The sequence below is a fragment of the Bombus pyrosoma genome, linkage group LG4, assembly GCF_014825855.1.
Source record: "Bombus pyrosoma isolate SC7728 linkage group LG4, ASM1482585v1, whole genome shotgun sequence".
NCBI lineage: Eukaryota > Metazoa > Arthropoda > Insecta > Hymenoptera > Apidae > Bombus > Bombus pyrosoma.
Genome location: NC_057773.1, coordinates 2,616,098 through 2,637,867, shown reverse-complemented (window position 1 = coordinate 2,637,867; position 21,770 = coordinate 2,616,098). Strand labels below are relative to the sequence as shown.

General features: G+C 35.2%; 7 protein-coding genes and 2 pseudogenes across 10 annotated transcripts in view; all 9 read left to right on the top strand.

The window, feature by feature from the left end:
• Positions 1-5,601, top strand: part of LOC122566513 (zinc finger protein 239-like) — a 28,102-nt gene extending 22,501 nt beyond the window's left edge. The window contains exon 5 of one of the 2 annotated variants that reach the window (XM_043723891.1): positions 2,655-5,601. In XM_043723891.1, the coding sequence (XP_043579826.1) occupies positions 2,655-4,314 (1,660 nt within the window). In that variant the 3' untranslated portion in view covers positions 4,315-5,601. Of the gene's footprint in view, positions 2,390-2,654 lie in introns of those variants that run through there. The other variant, XM_043723892.1, reaches the window with a different exon arrangement.
• Positions 1-21,770, top strand: part of LOC122566518 (zinc finger protein 470-like) — a 55,388-nt gene that overhangs the window by 19,567 nt on the left and 14,051 nt on the right. The gene's annotated exons all lie outside the window — the stretch shown is intronic.
• LOC122566638 lies at positions 6,596-8,997 on the top strand (annotated as a pseudogene).
• On the top strand, positions 7,846-10,055 carry LOC122566637 (zinc finger protein 69 homolog). The gene is made up of 2 exons (XM_043724192.1): positions 7,846-7,871; positions 8,861-10,055. Exons 1-2 carry the CDS (start codon positions 7,846-7,848, stop codon positions 10,053-10,055), a joined length of 1,221 nt encoding a protein of 406 aa, XP_043580127.1.
• Positions 11,629-12,699, top strand: LOC122566636 (zinc finger protein 557-like). The gene has a single exon (XM_043724191.1). The coding sequence runs from the start codon at positions 11,629-11,631 to the stop codon at positions 12,697-12,699; it is 1,071 nt and encodes a 356-aa protein (XP_043580126.1).
• On the top strand, positions 12,698-15,705 carry LOC122566528 (annotated as a pseudogene).
• Positions 15,315-16,062, top strand: LOC122566635 (vicilin-like seed storage protein At2g18540; the record flags this gene model as incomplete). The annotated part of the gene is made up of 2 exons (XM_043724190.1): positions 15,315-15,514; positions 15,573-16,062. Coding segments are annotated over exons 1-2 (690 nt in total), but the record flags the coding sequence as incomplete, so codon positions are not given.
• Positions 16,645-17,583, top strand: LOC122566634 (zinc finger protein 501-like). Its single transcript, XM_043724189.1, has one exon. It carries the CDS (start codon positions 16,645-16,647, stop codon positions 17,581-17,583), a length of 939 nt encoding a protein of 312 aa, XP_043580124.1.
• Positions 17,628-21,272, top strand: LOC122566523 (zinc finger protein 530-like). 3 transcript variants are annotated; one of them, XM_043723919.1, is made up of 3 exons: positions 17,628-18,646; positions 18,732-18,758; positions 20,053-21,272. In XM_043723919.1, the coding sequence occupies exons 1-3, from the start codon at positions 18,615-18,617 to the stop codon at positions 21,269-21,271; spliced, it is 1,278 nt and encodes a 425-aa protein (XP_043579854.1). In that variant the 5' UTR covers positions 17,628-18,614; the 3' UTR covers position 21,272. The 3 variants fall into 3 exon arrangements, with proteins under 3 accessions (XP_043579854.1, XP_043579856.1, XP_043579855.1); XM_043723921.1 differs by lacking the exon at positions 18,732-18,758 and having other exon boundaries at positions 17,628-18,642; XM_043723920.1 differs by lacking the exon at positions 18,732-18,758.

Here is a 21,770-nt window from a genome sequence, read left to right as displayed (position 1 = left end):
AACTCTCGGGGTCGTACAGTGGGACGTGAAATCCAAAGACTGCGGCGACCAGGCCATCAAGATCTTCGAATCAAGATCACCCATATCGTCAGAACCATCGCCAGAGCAAGTGAATCCTTCGTCTGATAGAAAAGATCGTACCTCGAAGGAGCCAAATTACGTTACAAATTCTGATAACGATTCACTGACAAATTCATCTACAAAGAGGAGGAAGAATAAAAGATTCGAAGATCAAGAACAATACATCTGCTCCACCTGCAAGTTACATTTTGACAGACAAGGAGACTACAAGCGTCACATGATCAAGCACAGCGATCTTCGTCCTTACAAATGCGAAATCTGCGACAAAGCGTTTAAACGTTCCTCAGAGGTGTCCAACCACACTCAGATCCACCGTGGTATCGAATACGCGTGCGAAGTATGCGGTTTCACCACGATAAATAAATTCTCTTTAAGAATGCATCATCGTCGAGTTCACCAGCGTGACTTTCGTTATCGTTGCGATCAATGTGACAAGGGTTTCATGTCTAATTACGATCTGCAGGACCACAAGGCCAGTCATCTAGGCAGAAAGACCTTCATCTGCGAATTCTGTGGCAACGCCTACTCCCAAAAATCCTACTTGGTAGCACACAAACGGGTAATTCATAGAATTCAAAAAAGCGCGCCGAAGGAGTTCCAGTGCAATATCTGTAACAAGAGTTTCGCTACCGAGCAGAATCTTCGTAATCACGTTGGTCTACACTCGCAGATGTTCCTGTGCGCTCAGTGCGGCAAAAAATTCGCAACCAATCACGCTTTGAAGCTTCACAGTCGAAAACACACAGGGGAGAGACCTTACGAGTGTATGGTTTGCTCGAAAGCTTTCGCCAGATCGGCTGCGCTCAGAGTGCATAAATTAACACACACAGGAGAGAGGCCGTACGTGTGTGATTTGTGCGGGCAGAGCTTTACTCAGAGAAGTAGCATGATGGTGCATCGACGAAAACACCCCGGAAGTCATCCTCCGCCTCCTCCTCTACTTCTTAGCAGACTCGAGAGCGATGAACATAAGTTATAGCGTTTTCTGGGCATTGAAGATTGTTTGGTGGAAATTAGAATACACAGAAATATTGAAAGTTCAGTGAATTTTAAAAAATTTGAATTATATCATGGAAGATATGTGTGGAGACTTAAGATTTCGCTTTCAAGAGTTTGAACTCTTTGTTTACGTAACGCTTCGCAGTGCGCTTCTAAGTTTCTTCTTTCGTTCGCTATTCCAGCATAGTAAGTCTTACGGTATAACTACAGTCCCTTTTCATTGAAATAGGACCACATTTTATTAATTTCGCTGATATATACAATCTAAATTAATGAAAGTATTATGATGAAAGATCTGATAATGATATTTGTGTAGCTCCTCTTTTGCTTCCATTACAATATAAATTCTTTTCAATTTGTTTTGTATGCACTAACGTGTCATCAACGTTTTACGTTATAAATTATGATTTACTAAATGTGTTTTACGAATTTATACAGAATTCCACAAGAAAGTCTGATCTGTGTCAATATTTTTGCTCGTCTCTGTAATTATTAATAATTTGGACATACAGAGACGATCATTTAACTGACATAGTTCATAAAGCGGAAATGAATTTGAGAAAAACGTGAAATTTCTGCAGGTGGTTCTAACTTGATGACCAGGAACTGTATTTCTCGTTCGCTTGACAAGTGGTGAAATTATTTATAATAACGGTACTTTTTATAATTGGACAAAAGCTGCTTTACCTAATGTCAAAGTTTTGCAGAGAGAGATTGTACGCCGTTCGTTTTACAATATTCATTTTCTGTTAAGCCTCTAGCGTTATTTTGTATCGTTAAGTCTCGAATTAGAAAATATATTGTGAAATATACGCAGGAGATAAACGAAGCTTTTATAGAACCGTATAAAAATGATAGTTCGAAAACCGACTGCAAGAACTGCTTTGTTAGCGATAAATATTCGAATTAGTTACTAATAAGACTTGAATATGTACATAAGATAATGTACTTAAACAAACGGTTTGTGTAAAGTACAGTGAATGATAGAAGGATTACAGAGGGAGCAGTGCAAATACACGGCGGTATAGATCGTTAAATATGAATCGAGCCTTACGAATTTCATGATGATTTCGAAAAAACAGAATGAAAGGGAGGGAGAGAGAGAGAGAGAAAGAAAGCGAGAGAATGAGAGCGAGTTTAATAAACGTCGGTTGTTCTAGAAGCTGTGAATTTTACTGATGTAAGTAGTGATACTGAGTGTAAATTCACGATCAATCCGAAAACCGAATTGTTTCAGTGCAATGTTCGACGACATTCATTGCTTGTACTGAATTCTTTGTTCCTTTAATTAAATCCTTTTCAGAAATCGCTCGATCGTTCTCACTATGTGGTACATACTCACACCGTTGTTTTTATCCATATCACGCTCCTCACCATTTTCGTTTAACATATATAGAACCCTGAAAGCTCAGAACACAGGGATCATACGAATAAATGTGTCATCGAACTCGACGAAGACCAATCTGCAACTCTGATCCTCTCGATCCTCCTTCCTATCTTTCTTATTTTTTCTTTGCCCCAAATTAGCATACTGGTCGCTTTCTTACGATTGACTAAACGAATGGATGTTTCAGGAGGTCTACGATCGCAGAAACGTTCCTGGGCCAGGGTAGAAATGATCGAGTGCAGTTCCAAGTTACTGTTCCAGCTTCTAGTCCCACGATACAGAATTCCATGTCCTTGAAGGATGAAATATATCACGACGAGAACAGTCAAAGGACAGTCAGAGACAATGAAGACGAATTTAACGATAGTAGTTACACTTTAGGAAGAGAAGTAGTTGATGATTCGATCGTGGACTCGGTGAAAACTATTTTGGTGTCTGTTAGAGATCCAGTGACGAAGGAAATTAAGAATATGTTGATACCTGTTGAAGTGAAGGACGAGTCTGGATTAAACATAATCAAAAGAGTATTAATTCCTTGTCCAGCAGAGGATGGATCGATATCTTACGAAATTAAAGAGGTCGTAGTACCTATCAAGTCGGAATTGAGTTTATTGCCAAAAAAGAAAACTGAGACAAAAACTTTATTAACAAATAAAGCTACAAGTAAGCAGGTGAATTGTAAGAAAAAAGAGGAGAAAGAAAACAAAGAGAAACGGGAGACGTCATTGGAAAAAAGGACGAGTAGCCCAGAAAGGGAAAAGATGGTAAAAAAGAAAACAGAGAAAGTATCAGAGTTAGAACTGGACAGTATATCGATAGATGTATCCAAGGAGGAAGTGGATGAAATATTGGACACTTTAAAAAACATTTGCCCATTCTGTCAGAAGTGTTTCGGAGACGAGAACCAAATGCAAAAACACGTCCTCAAGACACATAAGAAACCATATAATTGCGACAAGTGTCATAAAGGCTACTTCTCTGACTTTACTCTAGAAGAACACCAAAAAACACACGATGTGGTTTCGTTTTATCAGTGTTCCATCTGTCAGATGCAGTATAAAACCGCGACAGGATTAAAGAATCATAAGACCCGTGAACACAGTGACATAAACCCAAAATTTACGTGTTATTACTGTAAGAAGCAATTCAAATTAAAATTAGACCTAAACCATCACATCCACAAATCGCACATGAACGTAACTTACATTTGTAGATTCTGTGGCATGGAAGTGAAGAACATCGTGCATCACGAACTAAAACACGAAAAGAACAAGGAAACCAGTTATCTGCATCATTGCAGTATCTGTTCTAGGAAATTCAAAGCGTGGAACAGCTTGGAGAATCATTTATTAATGAAGCACAAAACTCCTGAGAAAGGATTAGACATGTTAAGGACGCTGTGTGAAAAGAAATTTCAATCCAGAAATGATTTTTATCATCATGCGCTTAGCCAATCGGAGGCCAAGCAGCACAAGTGTGTCATTTGTGACAAAACATTTGCTTCTGAGTGTAATCTTCGTAATCACATCGCTCTACACTCGCATACTTACCTGTGTTCCCACTGTGGCAAGAATTTTACCACGAACTACATGCTGAAGCTGCATCTTCGAAAACACACTGGCGAACGGCCGTATCAGTGTAAAATATGTTTAAAGACATTTGTCAGATCAACCTCGCTTAAACTACATACTGTAACTCACACTGGTGAAAAACCATATATGTGTGATTTATGTGGTCAAAGATTCACTCAGAAAGGAAGCATGATGACGCATCGTCGTAAGCATCCTGGAAGTCATCCGTCGCCTCCTCCTTTGAACCTAAATAAACTCGAAAATAACGAACATTAATTTTTGTTAAGGTGTCAGATGTTATGCAGATTAAAATATTGACACGTACAATTTTATACAATACTTGATGTAAAGTTGATGGTGGAATTTTGGGATACAAATACTTTCTGATAAAAGGTGGAATTATGGAAGAATAGCCAAGATTAATTCCTTTTTTTTTCAGAATCTAGGGACGATGCTCACTTAAATTCTAATAAATTGGAGGTTTCCGTTGTAAGTCTTGGGAAATAAGCATTTTGTTTTCTGTTTATTGAAAAGTATATTCGATCGCGATCTATCAACTTACAAAATAAGCTATCATCTATATTGGCAAAGAAATACAGTGAACAAATATAGATCTAATTTATTCCAATTGCCAATAACATTTTCTTAAAAATATTTTTATGAATTTTATAGTTTTAATATAATGTTAATATATTCTTTTGTTTCTTGTTAAAAAATCTATGTGAAACACGAGACGAGTCTCTAGATATTGACTAGCAGGAAGCGGCATATCTCACTTGAATTTAAGTGCAATAATTATACTAAAATTTAAGCAAGCATTATTATATTCATATTTTATTTCATCCGATTGCATTACACTTCAAAGTTCATTATTTCTTTTATCACTTAGATAATTGTGTTCAGAAAGTGTCATCTCCATTCTTCATTTTTTAATGAATCTTGTTCATTTAAAACTGATCGCACTTTTACATCGAAGTAAAAAAGTTATTTCTCAAGGTGTTTTCAATTCGATGATTTTCAGAAAAAAGTTTCTACTATACGTGTTTCTCTTTTCGAAGACCTGAAATATTAATCTGTATTTTTGTATCCTAATGACGTGTTGATCCTTCTGTTGTCAAAAGGTGCGTAAGGACTGTTTTTTTTATCAGACGAAATGTCAGTTTGACGATTCTCAAATCTCACGTTTCACGTAAGACTTAATGATGTATATAGTTCAGAAGATAAAAATACTGTAAAATACTGTAAAATAAAAGAGTAAATAGGAAATGTAAAAAATTAGATCGTTAGAAAGTACAATTCTTACGAAGAAAGGACGAAGAGAGCAAATAGAAAATGACGCACTGTTAAGCATTCACTTGTAAGTTCTACCGTGATTGTAAGAGTGGATGAAAAATGAGCTTTACCTATCCAATTTAGATGTTTTCGAGAAATTATGAAATTTTGTTGATTTAAAATACGAGGAACTACAAATTCACATTAATTTCGTTATTAACATTCGGGACGTTTATTGTTTGTACCGGATTATTTGTTCCTTTAATTAAATCCTTTTTAATAATTATTAAACATTCGTTATATAATTCTTATTTGTCCATTTATCTTCCCAAACTAACATTTATAAGATCCACAGGAAAAATCGAATATAAATAAACAAGATCGTCGACTGTTACAGATTGAAACCGTATTTTGTAACCAGATCCACCCAATTTCTAAGTGTTTTTTGTTCTCGTTGTGCACCGTTGATTCTTTCCTATGACTAACTGAAGGAATCGATGTTTCAGGAATTCAAGGATGGCGGAAAAGTCGAAGCCACCGAATTCAACGCAACAACTCGTTTTATTTGGTCGCAGAATCCCGGACCAAAAAAATATTAATCGAGTGCCACTCGATCTAAAAGCTAATTCAGTTTCTGAACAAAACGCGAAGAAACGTAAAAGATTTGTAAGAAGTTCTAAGAAAATGAGTAAATCACGAACGTTGAAGAAAAGTGAAAGCAATTTAATTGATAGTACGACACAGAATGGAACGAACGTGGATTTAATTTCGAACGAGAATATTATGAGTACTAGCGATTGTTCAAATCTAGTTAACAGTGATTCGTCGTTGATAGAAACGAATAACGATACGGCTGGACAGATTCCAGATGATCAGAAAATAAATACGGTGAAACGAGTGTTGATTTCAGTTAAAAGTCCAGTGACTAACGAGATTAAGAAAATGTTGGTGTCGATCGAGAGCACAGACACTGGCAGATTAAACGTGATTAAAAATATTTTGGTACCGGTTTATGATAAAAGTGGTGTTATATTGAACATGAAAAAGGTGGTGCTGCCTATCAAGCAAAAATTCAATTTATATGAAACGTGAAAGGAAGACAGTAAAATGTTAATAATTGATAATATAATGCAACAGATGGGAAATGTGCAAAAAGAGGACACGTCAACGATATCGATCGAAAACGAATTGAAAGTATTAGAAAACAACGAAAATCCAGTGGCACAAGTAGCATTAAACGAAAGTAGAGTACAAATGTACTGAGTAAATTAAAGATCAAAGTGAAATGGAGGAAGACAAACACGCAAAAGAGATCCTATTAGACGGTTTGAAGGGCGAAATAGAAAAGGAAAAGGAAAGACAAGACAAGACAGAATCACAAAAGTTTCCCATCCTAGAAACTGAAGACGAGACAGAATCACTAAAATTTCCCAACCTAGAAACCAAAGACGAGATAGAATTACTAAAATTTCCCGACCCAGAAACCAAAGACGAGACAGAATTACTAAAATTTCCCAACCTAGAAACCAAAGACGAGATAGAATTACTAAAATTTCCCGACCCAGAAACCAAAGACGAGACAGAATTACTAAAATTTCCCGACTCAGAGACCGAAGACGAAGAGATGGATGAAATTCTAGAAAACCTAGGAACCATCTGTCCAGTTTGTCAAAGGGTGTGCAAGAACGTGATCTTTTTAAAAAGACATATACCTGGGTTTCACAAGATGATTCATTCTTGTGATAAATATATATATTCATGTCACATATATTTATATATATATAAATATATATTCTAATATATGTGACAAATGTAACAAATGGTATCCATCGAAATTGCTCCTGGAAAAGCACAAGATAACTCACGAAGACTATCCGTATTTACAATGTCCTACGTGCCATTTAAAATACAAGCGTAAAGCGGGACTGAAGTATCATCATATTTGCGTGCACAGCAACGTGGAGCCAAAGTTCATGTGCGACCACTGCGGGAAACGTTTTAAATTGAAGATCAATTTGGTCGGTCACATTGAAAAACGCATCTAAACGCTCGTCACGTCTGTAAAATTTGTGGTAAGATTGTCAAGAACATCACGCACCATGAATGGTAGCACGACAAGGCTGCGAAAAGGAACGCTTTCAAGTATAGTTGCGATGTTTGCCGTAAAAAATTCTCGACTCGTAACCACTTGGACAATCATTTGCTTATGCATAAGGATGGTTTCAAGAGCACTTTATACGACGAAGTTTTCCTTTCGCCGTATTCTCTTTCTAGTCACAAGATCATGAAACATAGACGTAGCTCGACGTGTACCATTTGCGAGAGATCATTCCCTAGTACGACCAATTTTTAACAATACGTGCTCACTCACGAAGGTATCAGATCTTATAAATGCGATATTTATGGGCAAGATTTCACGCAGAGATCTAGTGTCTTGAGACATCGAAAGACTCATCCTGGACCTCTTCCTCCGTCCAGAGAAACCACGTCCATATTGCGAAGAATATATTGATGAGACTTTCTAACACTTGAAACATGAAATATCGTAATGTGACTACATTGTGAGTTTTATCGTAGAGAAATAACTTAAGAAAAATTCGACTAAAAGAAGACCTGAGAGTATAGAAATGCTTGTGAAGAAATATACGCGAGGAACACTGTTCTATATGAACTAGAATCTTGTTCTATATGGTAATTAATGATAAATACGAACCACAAAAATTATTACATTTACGAATTGATTTTATCGCTTCATTATATCGATGTCTATAGTAAGTCTATAGTAAGTGTTATTGAGACTGATTGTAATCGAAACGAATATTTTAACATTGTATAGAGAACACGACAGAAAGATTTCTTGACAAACATGAATTTTAGAAGAAATTATGATAGATGCGTGTATTTAAAGCATGCTATGTTTTAATGCCCTTTATTGTTAATTGCTGTGAGATGTCACTTTATCTAAATAAAGATAAGCTACCTAAAGTATTCACAAAAAGCTTATTGTTTTCATAGTAAAATCTACAGAAAATAATCTGTTTTAAATGATTGAAACACATTTATAAAAAAAATATAATTTTTAATTAATATTTTTAATTAGGAACAATCAGTATATAAATACGATTTGTTGAACTTAATAAATAGCAAAATTTATTTATTATGTGTAGAAATTTAAAAGTGTTTCGAAAACTGATGGTTTCATGTATTTTATGTGAAAATACTGACATTTAAATATCACAGTTTATACAATAAAGTGTATATTAAACGACGCAAAAGTAAGTTACATTTTTAATATATTTCAGATATTAATCATGAATATATATTATACTCTATATTATATATTTATATTATAAATCGTTCCTGTCGAAGAAAGCTTCTCATCAAGTAGTATTCGTATATGAAATAATTTTTTTACGAATATTCAAAACTTTGCTTTGTAGATTGAAATATTTTCATTTATTACATATACATATACAATTATTTTTATAAATAATATAAATAAACCACATATAATTCTCACGCACTGACACACAGACTATCCTTGTTTCAGAGAAGAACCTGTCCCACGACAGCAAAGAAACCCAGAAAGAAATTCGTCTTACTGTTTAATAGCGGCCGATAAGCTGTCAGGAAAAGGATCGACACAAACCACAATATCAAATCTCAAGCACACGGAATCAAAAAATCTAAAAGAATCACAGCAACGCAATTCATCCACCGATTCGGAATACGACTCTGAAAATTCACGAAATGCCAGAAGAAATTCAAGAAAATCAAAAATAGATGTGCAAACATCCTCCTGGAAGAGAGAAGCCGAATCCACCGCTTCAAAGAAAGACGAAGTCGAGGTGGATCAAGTTTTGGATAAAATCAAAAACACTTGTCCCTTCTGTGAGAAGCATTTCGATAACGCGAAGAAAGTTGAGAACCACGTAACGTATGTACACAGGAAACCGTATAAATGCGATATGTGCAAAAGGGCGTGTCACACAGCTCGAGCCTTGGAAGAACACAAGATGATCCATCGACCGGATTACTTCTTCGAATGTAAGATTTGCCACGTGAAATATAAAAGCGAAGACAGCTTAAAGAGGCATAATATGCGTACTCATAGCGATTACGAGTCGAAATACGTGTGTGAACACTGCGGTCGCAGCTACAAGCTGAAGATAGATCTGACGCATCACATGAAGAGATCACACGCATCAGAATTGCAGATTTGTCGATTCTGCGGTAAGGAAGTGAAAAACGTGAAAGGCCACGAATGGAGGCATCAGAAACGTACAAAGGAAGTGAAATACGAGCATACTTGCCACTTGTGTCGCAAGAAGTTTCTTCACAGGAGTAGATTGGATAATCATTTGAGGCTCCACGAGAAAGGCTTCAAATGCGAAGAGTGTGGAAAAGAGTATCGTGGAACTCGTGAATTAATGAGTCACAGAAGATTCAAACATGGCCAGGCGAAGATTTTGACCTGTATCCTGTGTCAGAAAGCGTTTCCTTCGAGCAGCAATTTTTATCAACACGTTTTGACGCATGCTGGAATTAGGCCCTATAAATGTGACGTTTGTGAAGAGGATTTCACACAACGTTCTAGCCTATTGAGACACAGGAGGCATCATCCTGGACCGCTTCCGCCATTACACTCGACTCATCCGCAGATTGCTGAATTGGCCAGGAGTTATCTGCAGAAACTGCAGAATAACCAGATCGATAAAAGTTGCGTTTTGGACGCGAGATTATGATCGATTTGAAATCACGTTCTTCGTGAGTGGAGAATTGTGATTTTGTATGTTTGATGTACTGCAGGGAGGTGCGGTTTCTATATTTTTGGCAGTAATTGAAATTTTTAATATTGGTGATAGTATGATATGGTTGACCATTTGAGATTTTTCATTAAAATACTAAGTGGCAACTGTGAGAATGAAAATTCTGATTTTTTGTAATTTTATGGAGATCCTATGGCATCTAGTAGGTAATATCTGAAGAGGAAAATTGTTCAGTTATCTGATACCATGATATAATAGGTATCTTAATCTATATGTGATATTCTATAGACTAATATATGTGATTATATTCTTTTTTTGTAAAAATATTACAATCAATTTTATTAGACGTATCTTTTCTTTAAAGAAAAGCTGCAAATTACAAATTATACTGTCTTTTACAACAGGTTTTTACAACAAACTACAACCGCCATATATATATAAGGCAAATAATATTTTTTGAAACGAGAGTTTATCTTAAGATGTTATTTTTATAAAAATACTGAATTCCATTGTCAATAGCAATATATGTACATATGCATAACTGTAATAAGTAGTCTCATTTATCATTTCTACTGATTACTAAGATCTGAAGACAGATAGATCATTTTTGTATATTTGTATATATTTAGATTACTATCTTTAAAAACAAAATCATAACTATTGTAAATTTTATAATGTCTAAAATATAACAATAACTTATCCTACATAAGCTCCAATTTTTTTATATTTTTGTATTACTGAATAGGAAATAAAAAATTATTCATAGCACCAGACATTAAATGTGGTAGCAAAATTAAAATTGCTTGTGACTTGACGCACTAAACAATTTTTATACTTACGTTTGACATTTTATCTTATTTTTAATATTTACATTTGTAATAAAAGAACTTTTATCGTTTTCTACATAGTATCGTTGGAAGAGAAAGATCTGTTAAATTTGTCAAGATTAAGTTATATTGTCGTACTTATAAAATTATATTAAACCAATATACATATATATAGAAAACAACTGTTGCATATTTCCTAAAAATACCCCAATTTTATAATATAATTGTACCATATGTAATGTACATGATTATTGTTATCTTGTTCTTCCATTATTTTCTACCGATTATTATACTAAAATAACTTAATACTCTTTCTTCTACAGAATAACTATACGTAAGTTGTGTAAAACACACAATGATTATAATCGAAACACATACCAAAAAATCTTATACGCATTCGAGGCTTCTAGAGGAAAAGCATAACAAATTTTACTGAAATCACTGAAGTGACAAGTTTCTTAAAACGACTACTGATCTTATATACGTACCAGGTGCATGCTCTCGTGCGCGGTTTAGCAAAACTGAAAGAAACAGAACAAAACAAAAAATTATACGATCCTCTCACTCATCCAATCACAAGAGTGACTATCTTTATCGCAATCGACTGACTAGCTTTATGGTTTTTTAGGTACAATGCGCTAGATCCACTCGCCCCAACTTTTCTGATAGTAAAACTAGAAGATAATTACTTTCGGATACCGACGTCGCTGAGTGTGTTCATGATGAAGGAACCGCCACCGGGTTCCACCGAAGAAAAGAAGGCTCAACCAGCAAAAGAAGATGACGTTCATTCAACAAAGACAAATCAGACAGAAGAAAAAATAAAAGACGATTCAAGTAGCAACGATTCCTTCGAAGATCTCGACGACGCCCCCTTGGACTTCCGAAAGAGAGAACAGGAGCAAGAACAGGAAAAAAATAAATCTGTGAAACCAATACTCCCCAAGAAGAAAGTACACACGTGCGAGATCTGTTACGCGACTTTCGATCGTAAAAGTAAACATACACGGCACATGTTCAAGCACAGTAACTCGAGACCTCATAAGTGTCCTATTTGCGCGAAAGGATTCAAAACCACAGCTCATCTAAGCAGGCACATGGAGGTTCACGATGAACCGGTAAACCTACATGCATGTAGTCTGTGTGACTTCAAAGCACGCACCAAGCCTTATCTGAAGATCCATTATATTAGAAAACACACAGAAGACTACAACTATAAATGTGAACAATGTGGAAAGATGTTTAAGGTACAATCAGATTATACGACACATGTGAAAGATCATGATACAGAGTCTTGCGTGTGTGATATCTGTGGCTCTTCTTATCCCAGCAAAAGCTCGCTGTACTTCCATAAGCATTACAAACACAAGACGAAGGTGAAGAAGTTCCCCTGTCAGACATGTAAGAAGAAGTTCAAGACGCAGAAGAATTTAGATAACCATATGGAGCTGCACAAGATTAAATACGTTTGTGAACAATGCGGGATGGAATTTAAGACGAAATATGGCCTCACCAAGCATCTGAGGACTCATTCCGGGGAGAAGTCTTATTTGTGCGCGATTTGTGGGAAAACTTTTGGATGTCTCAGCTCACAGAAGATTCATCTGTTGACGCACGTTGGCGAAAGGCCTTACGTATGCGACATTTGTGGTCAGAGTTTTACCCAGAGGTCACCCATGATGTTGCATCGCAGAAAGCACCCTGGGGTGCACCCACCACCTCCTCCGATTAAAATAACAAACCTGTTACATGGTGTACAAGACAAAATAATCGTGAACAAAAGTAGCAAGTAATTGCAAGACGAACGGACAACGTGTGACGAGACACTTTTTTTGTATATTTCCATTTTACATGTAACGTTAGGACGTGAAAGGCATGTGATCGAGGGCGTCGATTTCTCGAATATTTGTTGATTAATTGATTTGGAAACTGTTACGGTGAAGCCTTCCTTTGACGCATTCTGTGAAGTAGTTAAGTGTTTCATTGAATCACTGAATTTCTGTGAGTTTCGAATTACAAGTACGCGATCGATATGGCTGCACTATACTCACCAGGCTACGTAATACGTAAGTCTTTTACTTGTTTTGAAAAAATGAGTTTTGATTGAATGTGATAAATACTTGCAGTTATTATATGAGGTAGTTGAGTTTAAATTATTCTTTTCCTACTAATATTTTATTTAAAATACCATTTCTGTGTCCTATAGTCAGTTTCTCTCCTGTTTTTTTTATCTTTCGTAATACGGTCATTGTATTACCGTAATTTGTAGTACTAATATTAAATTGTTCCTATCGATGCATTTTCATTGAATAATAAAAAGCTGCAGGCGAATAGTTAATTATTAATTTTAAAGATGTTGAATGTTAATTCAAGCGAAGTGAAACTCTATGGAATCTTTTATATCTATAAAAGTTTGTTTCGTTGAAAAGATATTCATTTCGCTTGGAAGATACGTATTATATATTTGTGGACATAGACATTTGTGTTGATTAATTAAAGAAGTTGGTTTTCATAAAAATTTCGATCGCGATCTTTGATGCTGATTGTCTTCGATTCGTTCAACAGGCTAATGTAAGTACTCTGTACAGCGTAAATGTACATTTAATGTAACATTTAGACTTTGTAAATCAACAAAATTTTACACGAAAATGTCTTTTATATATATATGAATATGACAGTAATACAAGGAATGTAATATAGATACAGATATTCTTACGAGAGAAATTTATATCTCATGTAAATTTGAAAAAAAGAGACGAAAATATATAAGTATATAAGATTATGTAAAATACTTTAGTTCTCATGAACTGTATTACTGATATACTGTACAGAAGAATAATTTTTTCAATCAAAAATAACCCTTCTTGTTAGTGTTTAACATACTACTAATCTAGTGTACTTTTTTTAGTGGTGAAGGGACACCATATTTGTACACAACAATGTGCGGTCTTCTTCATTCTTTTTTCCACATTTATAGATGATTATTTTTTATATTCAATACTCATGAATAAAATATTGAATTTAATATTATCGTACATGTGAAATAAAACTAAACCAGCGTAATTAATTATAAGAAGAATCTTTCCATGTGTAACGAGCTTGGTTTAATTTTCTATTTAGTTTCCTTTCAGCATCATACACGAATATAATGTACATACTTGAAATACTTTTCAGCAGCTACGTAAGGCGTCCCTCGGAAGAAGGAAACACGTGTGTTTATTTCTATCCTAACGAATCTGCTAGGATAATAAATACATTGTCGATACAGTATCAGAAATATGTATCAATATTTTGGGACTTTCGGTTTGGTTTGAGGCGAGAGTAACACGTGGACGGGGAGCTCTGTGGAAAAAGTGAAGTGTGAAGGGAAAAAGGAAAAGGAAGCGCAAAGTGACACGAAGAAAGGAAAATAAAGTGTGAGCATACGAGGAGGGAACAAAGAAAAATACAAATAAGAAAACCAAAAAAAAAAAGAAGAGGTTAGGTAATCAGAAGCAAGGCAGAAAGTAAGGCAAGGAAACAACAGATGGCGACAAAAAGAGGAAGACCAAGGAAGATGGGTAAAGCGGGAGATAAAGAAGATTTCAAAAACACACTGGACAGGTACAGCGGGACAGAAAAAGAGTCACCAACCAGGGAGGAAGGAAGGGAGGTAATGACGGAAAAAGTGAAGAAAATGGAAAGGGGATTAGAGGCAATGATAAAGGAAATAAAAGGAATGTTTGAAAAGCAACTGGAGGAGTTAATGAGAGAAATGAAAGAGGAAAGGGAAAGAAGAGAGGGACAGAGAGAAAGAAGAGTGGGAAAGGGAAAGGAAGGAATTATTGAACAGGATTAGAAGAATCGAGGAGGAGCGGGAAAGGGCAGAGAGAGAGAGAGAGAAAAGGAGAAGGAACATAGTGATCAAGGAGGTGGACTGGAAAGAACGAAGCAACGAAGAGGCCGTAAAGGAGTTCATAAGGGAAAGAATGAGAATAGAGATAGAAGCAGAAAGGGCACACATGATAAGAGTGGGAGACAAGACGACAATAATGGTGGCGACGATGAAGTCGAGGGAGGAGAAAATAAGAATAATGAAGGAGAAAAGCAACCTGGAAAAGGGAGTCTACATAGACGACGATCTGACGAGAAAAGAAAGGGAGATACAGCAACAAAGAAGAAGGGCAGCCAGAGCAAGAAGGGAAAAGGGAGAATACATAAAGATAGGCTACAAGAAACTGAAGGTGGAGAGCAGATGGTACAGATGGAACGAAAACGAAGAGAGACTGGAGGAAGAAAGAGAGGGGAATCAAAGTGAAAAAAGGGGGAATACAAAGAGGATGAAAATGTGCTTTTGGAACGTAGCAGGACTAATATGTAAAGACAAGGAGGTGTGGGATTCAAACAGGACTACAAGAGGAGAATGAAGATGTTTGAAGCATTGGTAGAGAGCGTGGCGCTGTTTGGAGCAGAGGTATGGGGTTGGAACATTGAAGAAAGGCTAGATAGGATAAAAAGAGGGTACGTGAAATGGATCTTAGGTTTGGATAGGACAATACCAAACTACATACTGACAGAAGAGTGTAAACTAGAAGAAATCAAGGAAAAAGCATTAAAAAGAGCAACAAGGTACGAGGAGAGAACTCTAGAATTGGAAGAGGAGCTGGTAAAAGAGTGCATAAAGGAAAGAGAGAAACTGGGGAAATGGCCAGGAAGACAAAAGAGCAAGAAAGAGAAAGAAGAAACTAGAAGAGGTGAAAAGTGGAGGGACACAGAGGGAAGCAGGAGAGGAGCAAGAAAGTTGGACAGGAGATCAAATTGTAGAGGAAAGAAGGAAAAGAGAAATAGAAGAGAGGAGGAAAAGGATAAGGGAATTCAGATATAACATATACTACAGAAACATAAATATAGATGAGATGCCAAAGTACTTGGAAGGGAAGATGAAGTGGAAGGACAGGAAAATTATAGCCAGATTCAGGTATGGAAGCGAGACCAAAGCGAAGGAACACTGGAAAGAGGAGGAAGAAAAAAGGTGCAGATTATGTGGAAGGGAAGAAGAGGACCTGAGACATGTAATAGAAGAATGTGAAATAACGGGAGGACTAAAAGACATGGAAAAAACACTGAATGAGAATGGAGAAGGACTAACAGAATTAAAAGCAATAATAGAGAAGAGAAGGGCAAGGGCAATACAAGACGGGGAGAAGGACAAGAAGGTAGCAGAGCAAGGAGGCAAAAGACCAAAGGATAATAATGTGTAGTCATTAGTTTAGCGACTAGAGATAAGAATATGCTAAGGAGTGCAGTATAATAAATGTAAGAAATGTAAATCGAAAGTTCGTCCAAAGCCGAAAGGCACGGACTAAAATAAATAATAATAATAATAATAATAATAATAATAATAATAATATGTACCGATATTTAATGCAAATTGAATATCTTTTATCTCTTTTATTTTCCATATATTTCATTAATTCGTTACTCATGTTACTTCATTTGTATCATATGTATATATATATATACATATGTCGTATAAAAAACAAAATTTGTTAGAGTTTTCCAGCGAATATAACGAATAGTCCTGGTACACATGGTCAGCAACGTAAAAACTTTATACGTCCTCAACGAAATAAATATATAGCGAAAGCAAGCCTCCAATTAATGCAACTTTGTTTTTCGCTTTTAGATCGACACAGCGTGATCCGCTCGAGCAAACGTACCTCGTGGTGCAAAACGTCGACAAATATTTCCTCCTTCCCATGGAGCACAAAACATCGGCACAGAAACACGAAGAAGAGTGCATTACGGGAGATATCACCATCAAGTTGGAGGAACAAGACATACCCGAAGATACGACTGAACAACAGCTAATCGAATCGCCTGAGCGAAAAAATCCTCAAATTGACGAAAGTGCTCAGGTACATACGAATCTATTTGTTCAGTCGCCTGTACAATTTTCTCAGTGGTTGGACCAATGTTCCAATGGTTCTGAAAGTATGACGAGCAACGAAGAAACGTTTACTTGCGACTGCTGTTCGAAGATCTTCAGGAAGAAGTACGCATTGCAGAGGCATTTAGAGACTCATAGTAACGCACGGGTGGAATGTTTGGTGTGCCATCGACTCTTAAAGACCAAGAAGACGCTGAAGCTTCATATGATGCTGCACGAAGATACCGGTAAAATATTCGAGTGCTCGGAGTGCGGCTTTATGTCGAGACGAAAGCAAAATATGACTCGTCATCAGATCAGGATGCACTCGAAAAACGCCGATTACAAATGTCCACTTTGCCCGAAGACGTTTAAATTTAACGATGATCTTAAAAAACATCATGAAGCGAAACACGTGGTCGACCCATGTTATTGCGAGATTTGTGGAAAAACATATCGAAATAGTCATTTTCTTCAAAAGCACCGCCGCATATCCAAGACACATAGAAACGCTTACACTCGTGTATGTTACGGGGCAATTAGGGGTAATCAGAACATAGAGTGTGCGACCTCGCAAAACAGGGGTAAAGTGAAGCGAGTATTCAATTGCCCCAAGTGCAAATGGCGGTTCAGCAGCTGGAGGTTACTAAATAAGCACATGCAACGACATCTCCTCATCTTTAACTGTGACATTTGTGGAGCTGTGTTTAAGTATAAGGCTTCGTTTTTGAAGCATCAAGAATCGCACAAACAATCTGAACAGTTTTAAATCGTGCAATGGAAAATAATTTGTTTCTTTTGTGTGTGATTACTGAGGTTTGTTATTTTATCTATCATTCTTTGCTTTTCTTCTTTTGATACTATAGGATGATATTATTTTTCAAATAATTAAATTTATGTATAAATAATATTATATTAATTAGAATATTATGTATAAATCTTCATGGGAGGAAAGACATTGATCGATTGTGTAGAGCTTTACATACAGGTCGTTCCCAGTTTAAATATCAAAACATTGGGAGCGTGTAGGCGATACAAAAAGTCCTTTGAAGATTTGTTCGTTTCTACTACATTTTGAAGATCGCGAAGAAGGCCAAATGAAAAAGTTCGTTTTTTTAATTATTTATTAACATTTATTTATTCTGATAGCTGTAATTAGAGTGTTCAATGTTAGATGTAAAAAAAATTATTTAAACATTATTTTTGTAAAATAGATGATAACGTGAATAAATAAGTGAAAAAACGAAAACTTTTCTGCTTCTTCTTTTTCTTTTCGTTTTTCTCCAAAATGAAGCAAATCTCTAAAGGTCCTTTCTTTTTAACATATTGGTCCCTTACACGCTCCCGAAATTTTGATATTTAAATTGGGTACACCCTGTGTATCCACTTACATAGTATATAAATTTGCAATGTTGATATGATATTAAAGTTTAATACTAATTTTTGTTACGAGCAGATATGTAAGTACTGTTTATACTCTTCGGCTGTAAACGGAAAAGGGTGTTCATATTAGTTTCAAATATATATGCGTTGATAGACTGTAAGTATAAAATAAACGAATATCGTTTCTCTTAAAACGCATATTGTTTTTATTTATTTTCTCGTGTCGTTAACAAATTTTACAGAATAAAGGCAGATATTTTAATGTTATGATAATTTGTGAAATTCGGGAGTGTAAAAAGTAAGTATTATAATTTAAAATAACTTTCTATATTGTAATTTCACACGTTGTATATTTTCTAGGTCAACACGTTGATTAAGAAGTGTCGATAATGTTTCAAAAATATCTAAAACCGAATAATGTGTTTCGTTGAAAACGAAGATACATGTAGGTATGACAGATATCAAAATTATATTGTACATTAGTGAATAAGAGAAAAAAAATTAAACTCTCTAACAGCCTTTTTGCTTTTTAAGAATACAAGACGAAGGCTATTCTTTCTTGTAAGTTGAGCCTTTCATCTATCACTGTGACAACCTTTTTGTTAATGGCCTTTTCAGTCTGTAAATTTCACTTTCTGTAGTAGCAACAAATAGATCGAATGTCTAATTAATAGATGATTAAATTCCAGTCTCTCTACTCAGAAAATCGTACTTCAGCAAATACCTATGTTGGAATTTAATTAATCGCATGCCATCTTTAAATATTTACTATACATACATCTATTTACTGTATACATATCTTACTACATTACACGAAATGATTCTAAACTATGTTTGTTACAAGTGTTACTGCTTTTATGTTCATAAAATCTATGTTTCATTTGAATCATTATTCGTATAATTTAAATTTTTGCGCTATGAAAATAATTTATTCCCTGTAATTATATTCATTAGAATACATATACATATTGCGTTTCTAATGATATCTTTTCAGAGTTTTAATTTACAAATCTTTCAGCTAAAAATAATTTCTATTCTAGGTACACATTATGCATGAGCGGTGTTCATCGAACAATCAAATGATAAAAATTCCGCAGAAAGACGAATTATTCCTTCTCTGTATAATCACAAAAATTACAATTATACGATGAATATCATTGGATTTCATTCTCCCATATACGTCGATATTTGCAGTAAAATTTTCGTCTGCACTGGTGGTAGAATTTATCTTTTAACACACTTAAGTGTTGGGCCACGTGTTTGCATACAACAGAAGAAGACTTTCGGTCTATTTCATTACTAACGCCATTGCTAAGCAATAATCAAGAATAGATATGTAGACCATTGCATGATGAATGGAAAGTATATGCTAATATCGTTAAAAAAATATGATTGTTTTGTTTTTCTTTAGTGAAATGTTGAGGATTTATGCATCTCACTAAATATTCATTAGATATTGGGGTATAAGGTTTATTGGTTTACTTGTGTTATTAATATTTGAAGACTTTATTTAAAAGATTTAATAAAATCCAGATTCTCCGATCATGCTTTTGTAATTAATAAATATATCTGCGATTATATTTCTTATATACGATAACCTATAGATACATAAGTATTTTAAAAAGCAAATACTGCAAGAATTCATTTCAACGCATTTGATAATATGTACAATTATTTTCAACATCTAATAGATGCAAGGAAACAAATAATTTCATGTGAAAATATAAATGTGCATCAAAGAAATATCATCAACTTTCGCTAATACAGAGTACAAGAAGAAAAAATAAATGTTCCATAAATTTTTTCACCAAAGAGTAAGAATAATTTTTACTGACTCGTTTCATTCATGTTTTAGGAAATCAACGCAGCACTTAACCTCGAAGAACAAAGCCATCGCTCCTAAACAATCGAAAGACCAATTAAGAGCTTCTCGCAAACCATCGAGTATTCTTCAAAGAAGAATCGCGTTTCGAGCTTCGAAGAATCGCAAACATAGAAGCAACAGGCGTGTGAACAACTCTTCTAATCGCGCAGAAACGAAAAGTATTTCAACCAATAACACAAACTCCAAACATAGGAAAATAAACGACGACGAAACGATTTCGTCGAAAAATCCTACAAAGAAAAAGTTATGTCTAAATTTCAACAATTGTTCGAATCAATTACAAAATAACGAGAAACAAAGTACACAACAAGAAGATCTGTATAAAAAACTCAACGACGGTACTTATACCTGTGATATCTGCCAAACGACCTTCGAACAGAAGAGCAAGATCCTCCGTCATATTACCAGCAAGCACAGCTTCCACCGACCCTTCAAATGTTCAACTTGCGACAAAACCTTCAAGTACAAATGCGACTTGAAAGCTCATCGTCTAATCCATCAAGACATCGACTCCAGTTTATTGCATTGCTGCGACAAATGTGATTATCGTACGAAGACGAAGAACAACCTCAAGTCCCATTACATTAGAAGGCACACGGACGATTATAAATTCGCGTGTGAACACTGTGGGAAGCGTTTCAAAATGGAATGGGACTTGAAATTCCACATTGGAACTCACAGCAATTCGCAGCACATGTGTGACATCTGTGGAAAATTTTACACGAGCAACTATTCTTTGTATAAGCACAGGAAAGTAGCTCATTTGAACGAATATAAGTTCCAATGTAACGTTTGTAATAAAAGGCTCTTGACACAGGAGAATTTAGACAATCATATGCAACAACACAGTAGAACGTACGAGTGTAAAGACTGTGGAAAGGTATTTGCGTCAAAAAGGTATCTAGCGACTCATATGACTACACATACAGGCGTGAAACCGTATACTTGTCATATTTGCAAGAAAAACTTTAGAACCTCGCATATGAGAAATACGCATCTTTTAACGCATTCTACGGAAAGGCCACATATCTGTGATCTTTGTGGACAGTCCTTTAAGAGAAGATATTATATGATAGAGCATAGAAGGAAACATCCTGACGCTCATTTGTCTTCACCTCCTGTGCCTCTTGGGAAAAAGAAAAGCGTTACCGACACTGTGACTGAATGCCAAGCAGAGATTTCGCTGTAACATAATAATAACATAATATACATATAATAGTATTTTAGAAATCGTGATTAGACTGCGATTTTTTTATGCATTTATGAGAAAAGACCATTCAGATTAGTTACTTGAATTCAAGCAACTTGAGACCAATTTGTCAATATGAGCTCGTTATTTACTTTCTTCCTTTTAAATATTCTTTTCAATTTCTACACTTGTTCTCATTAGTCGAGTCTCTTGAATTCGTATAACTGAATTAATCCGAAAGACACGAAAATCCAGAGATTACATATAATAAATAAAAATATATAAAACATAAAATACTAGTTTTAATATTTAACAAAAACGAAACATATCTCTGCTTGGATCCAATTTTTTCACTTGTATCTATAAAGCTATGAATTTCTATAAATATCCGTGATCTACTGATAATACTTGTAATGATTTTAACGATACTCATTTACACTTTCGTACTTATCTGTGAATGCTTTGACAGCATTTCTTTTTCGAAAAATATTTTGTGCCA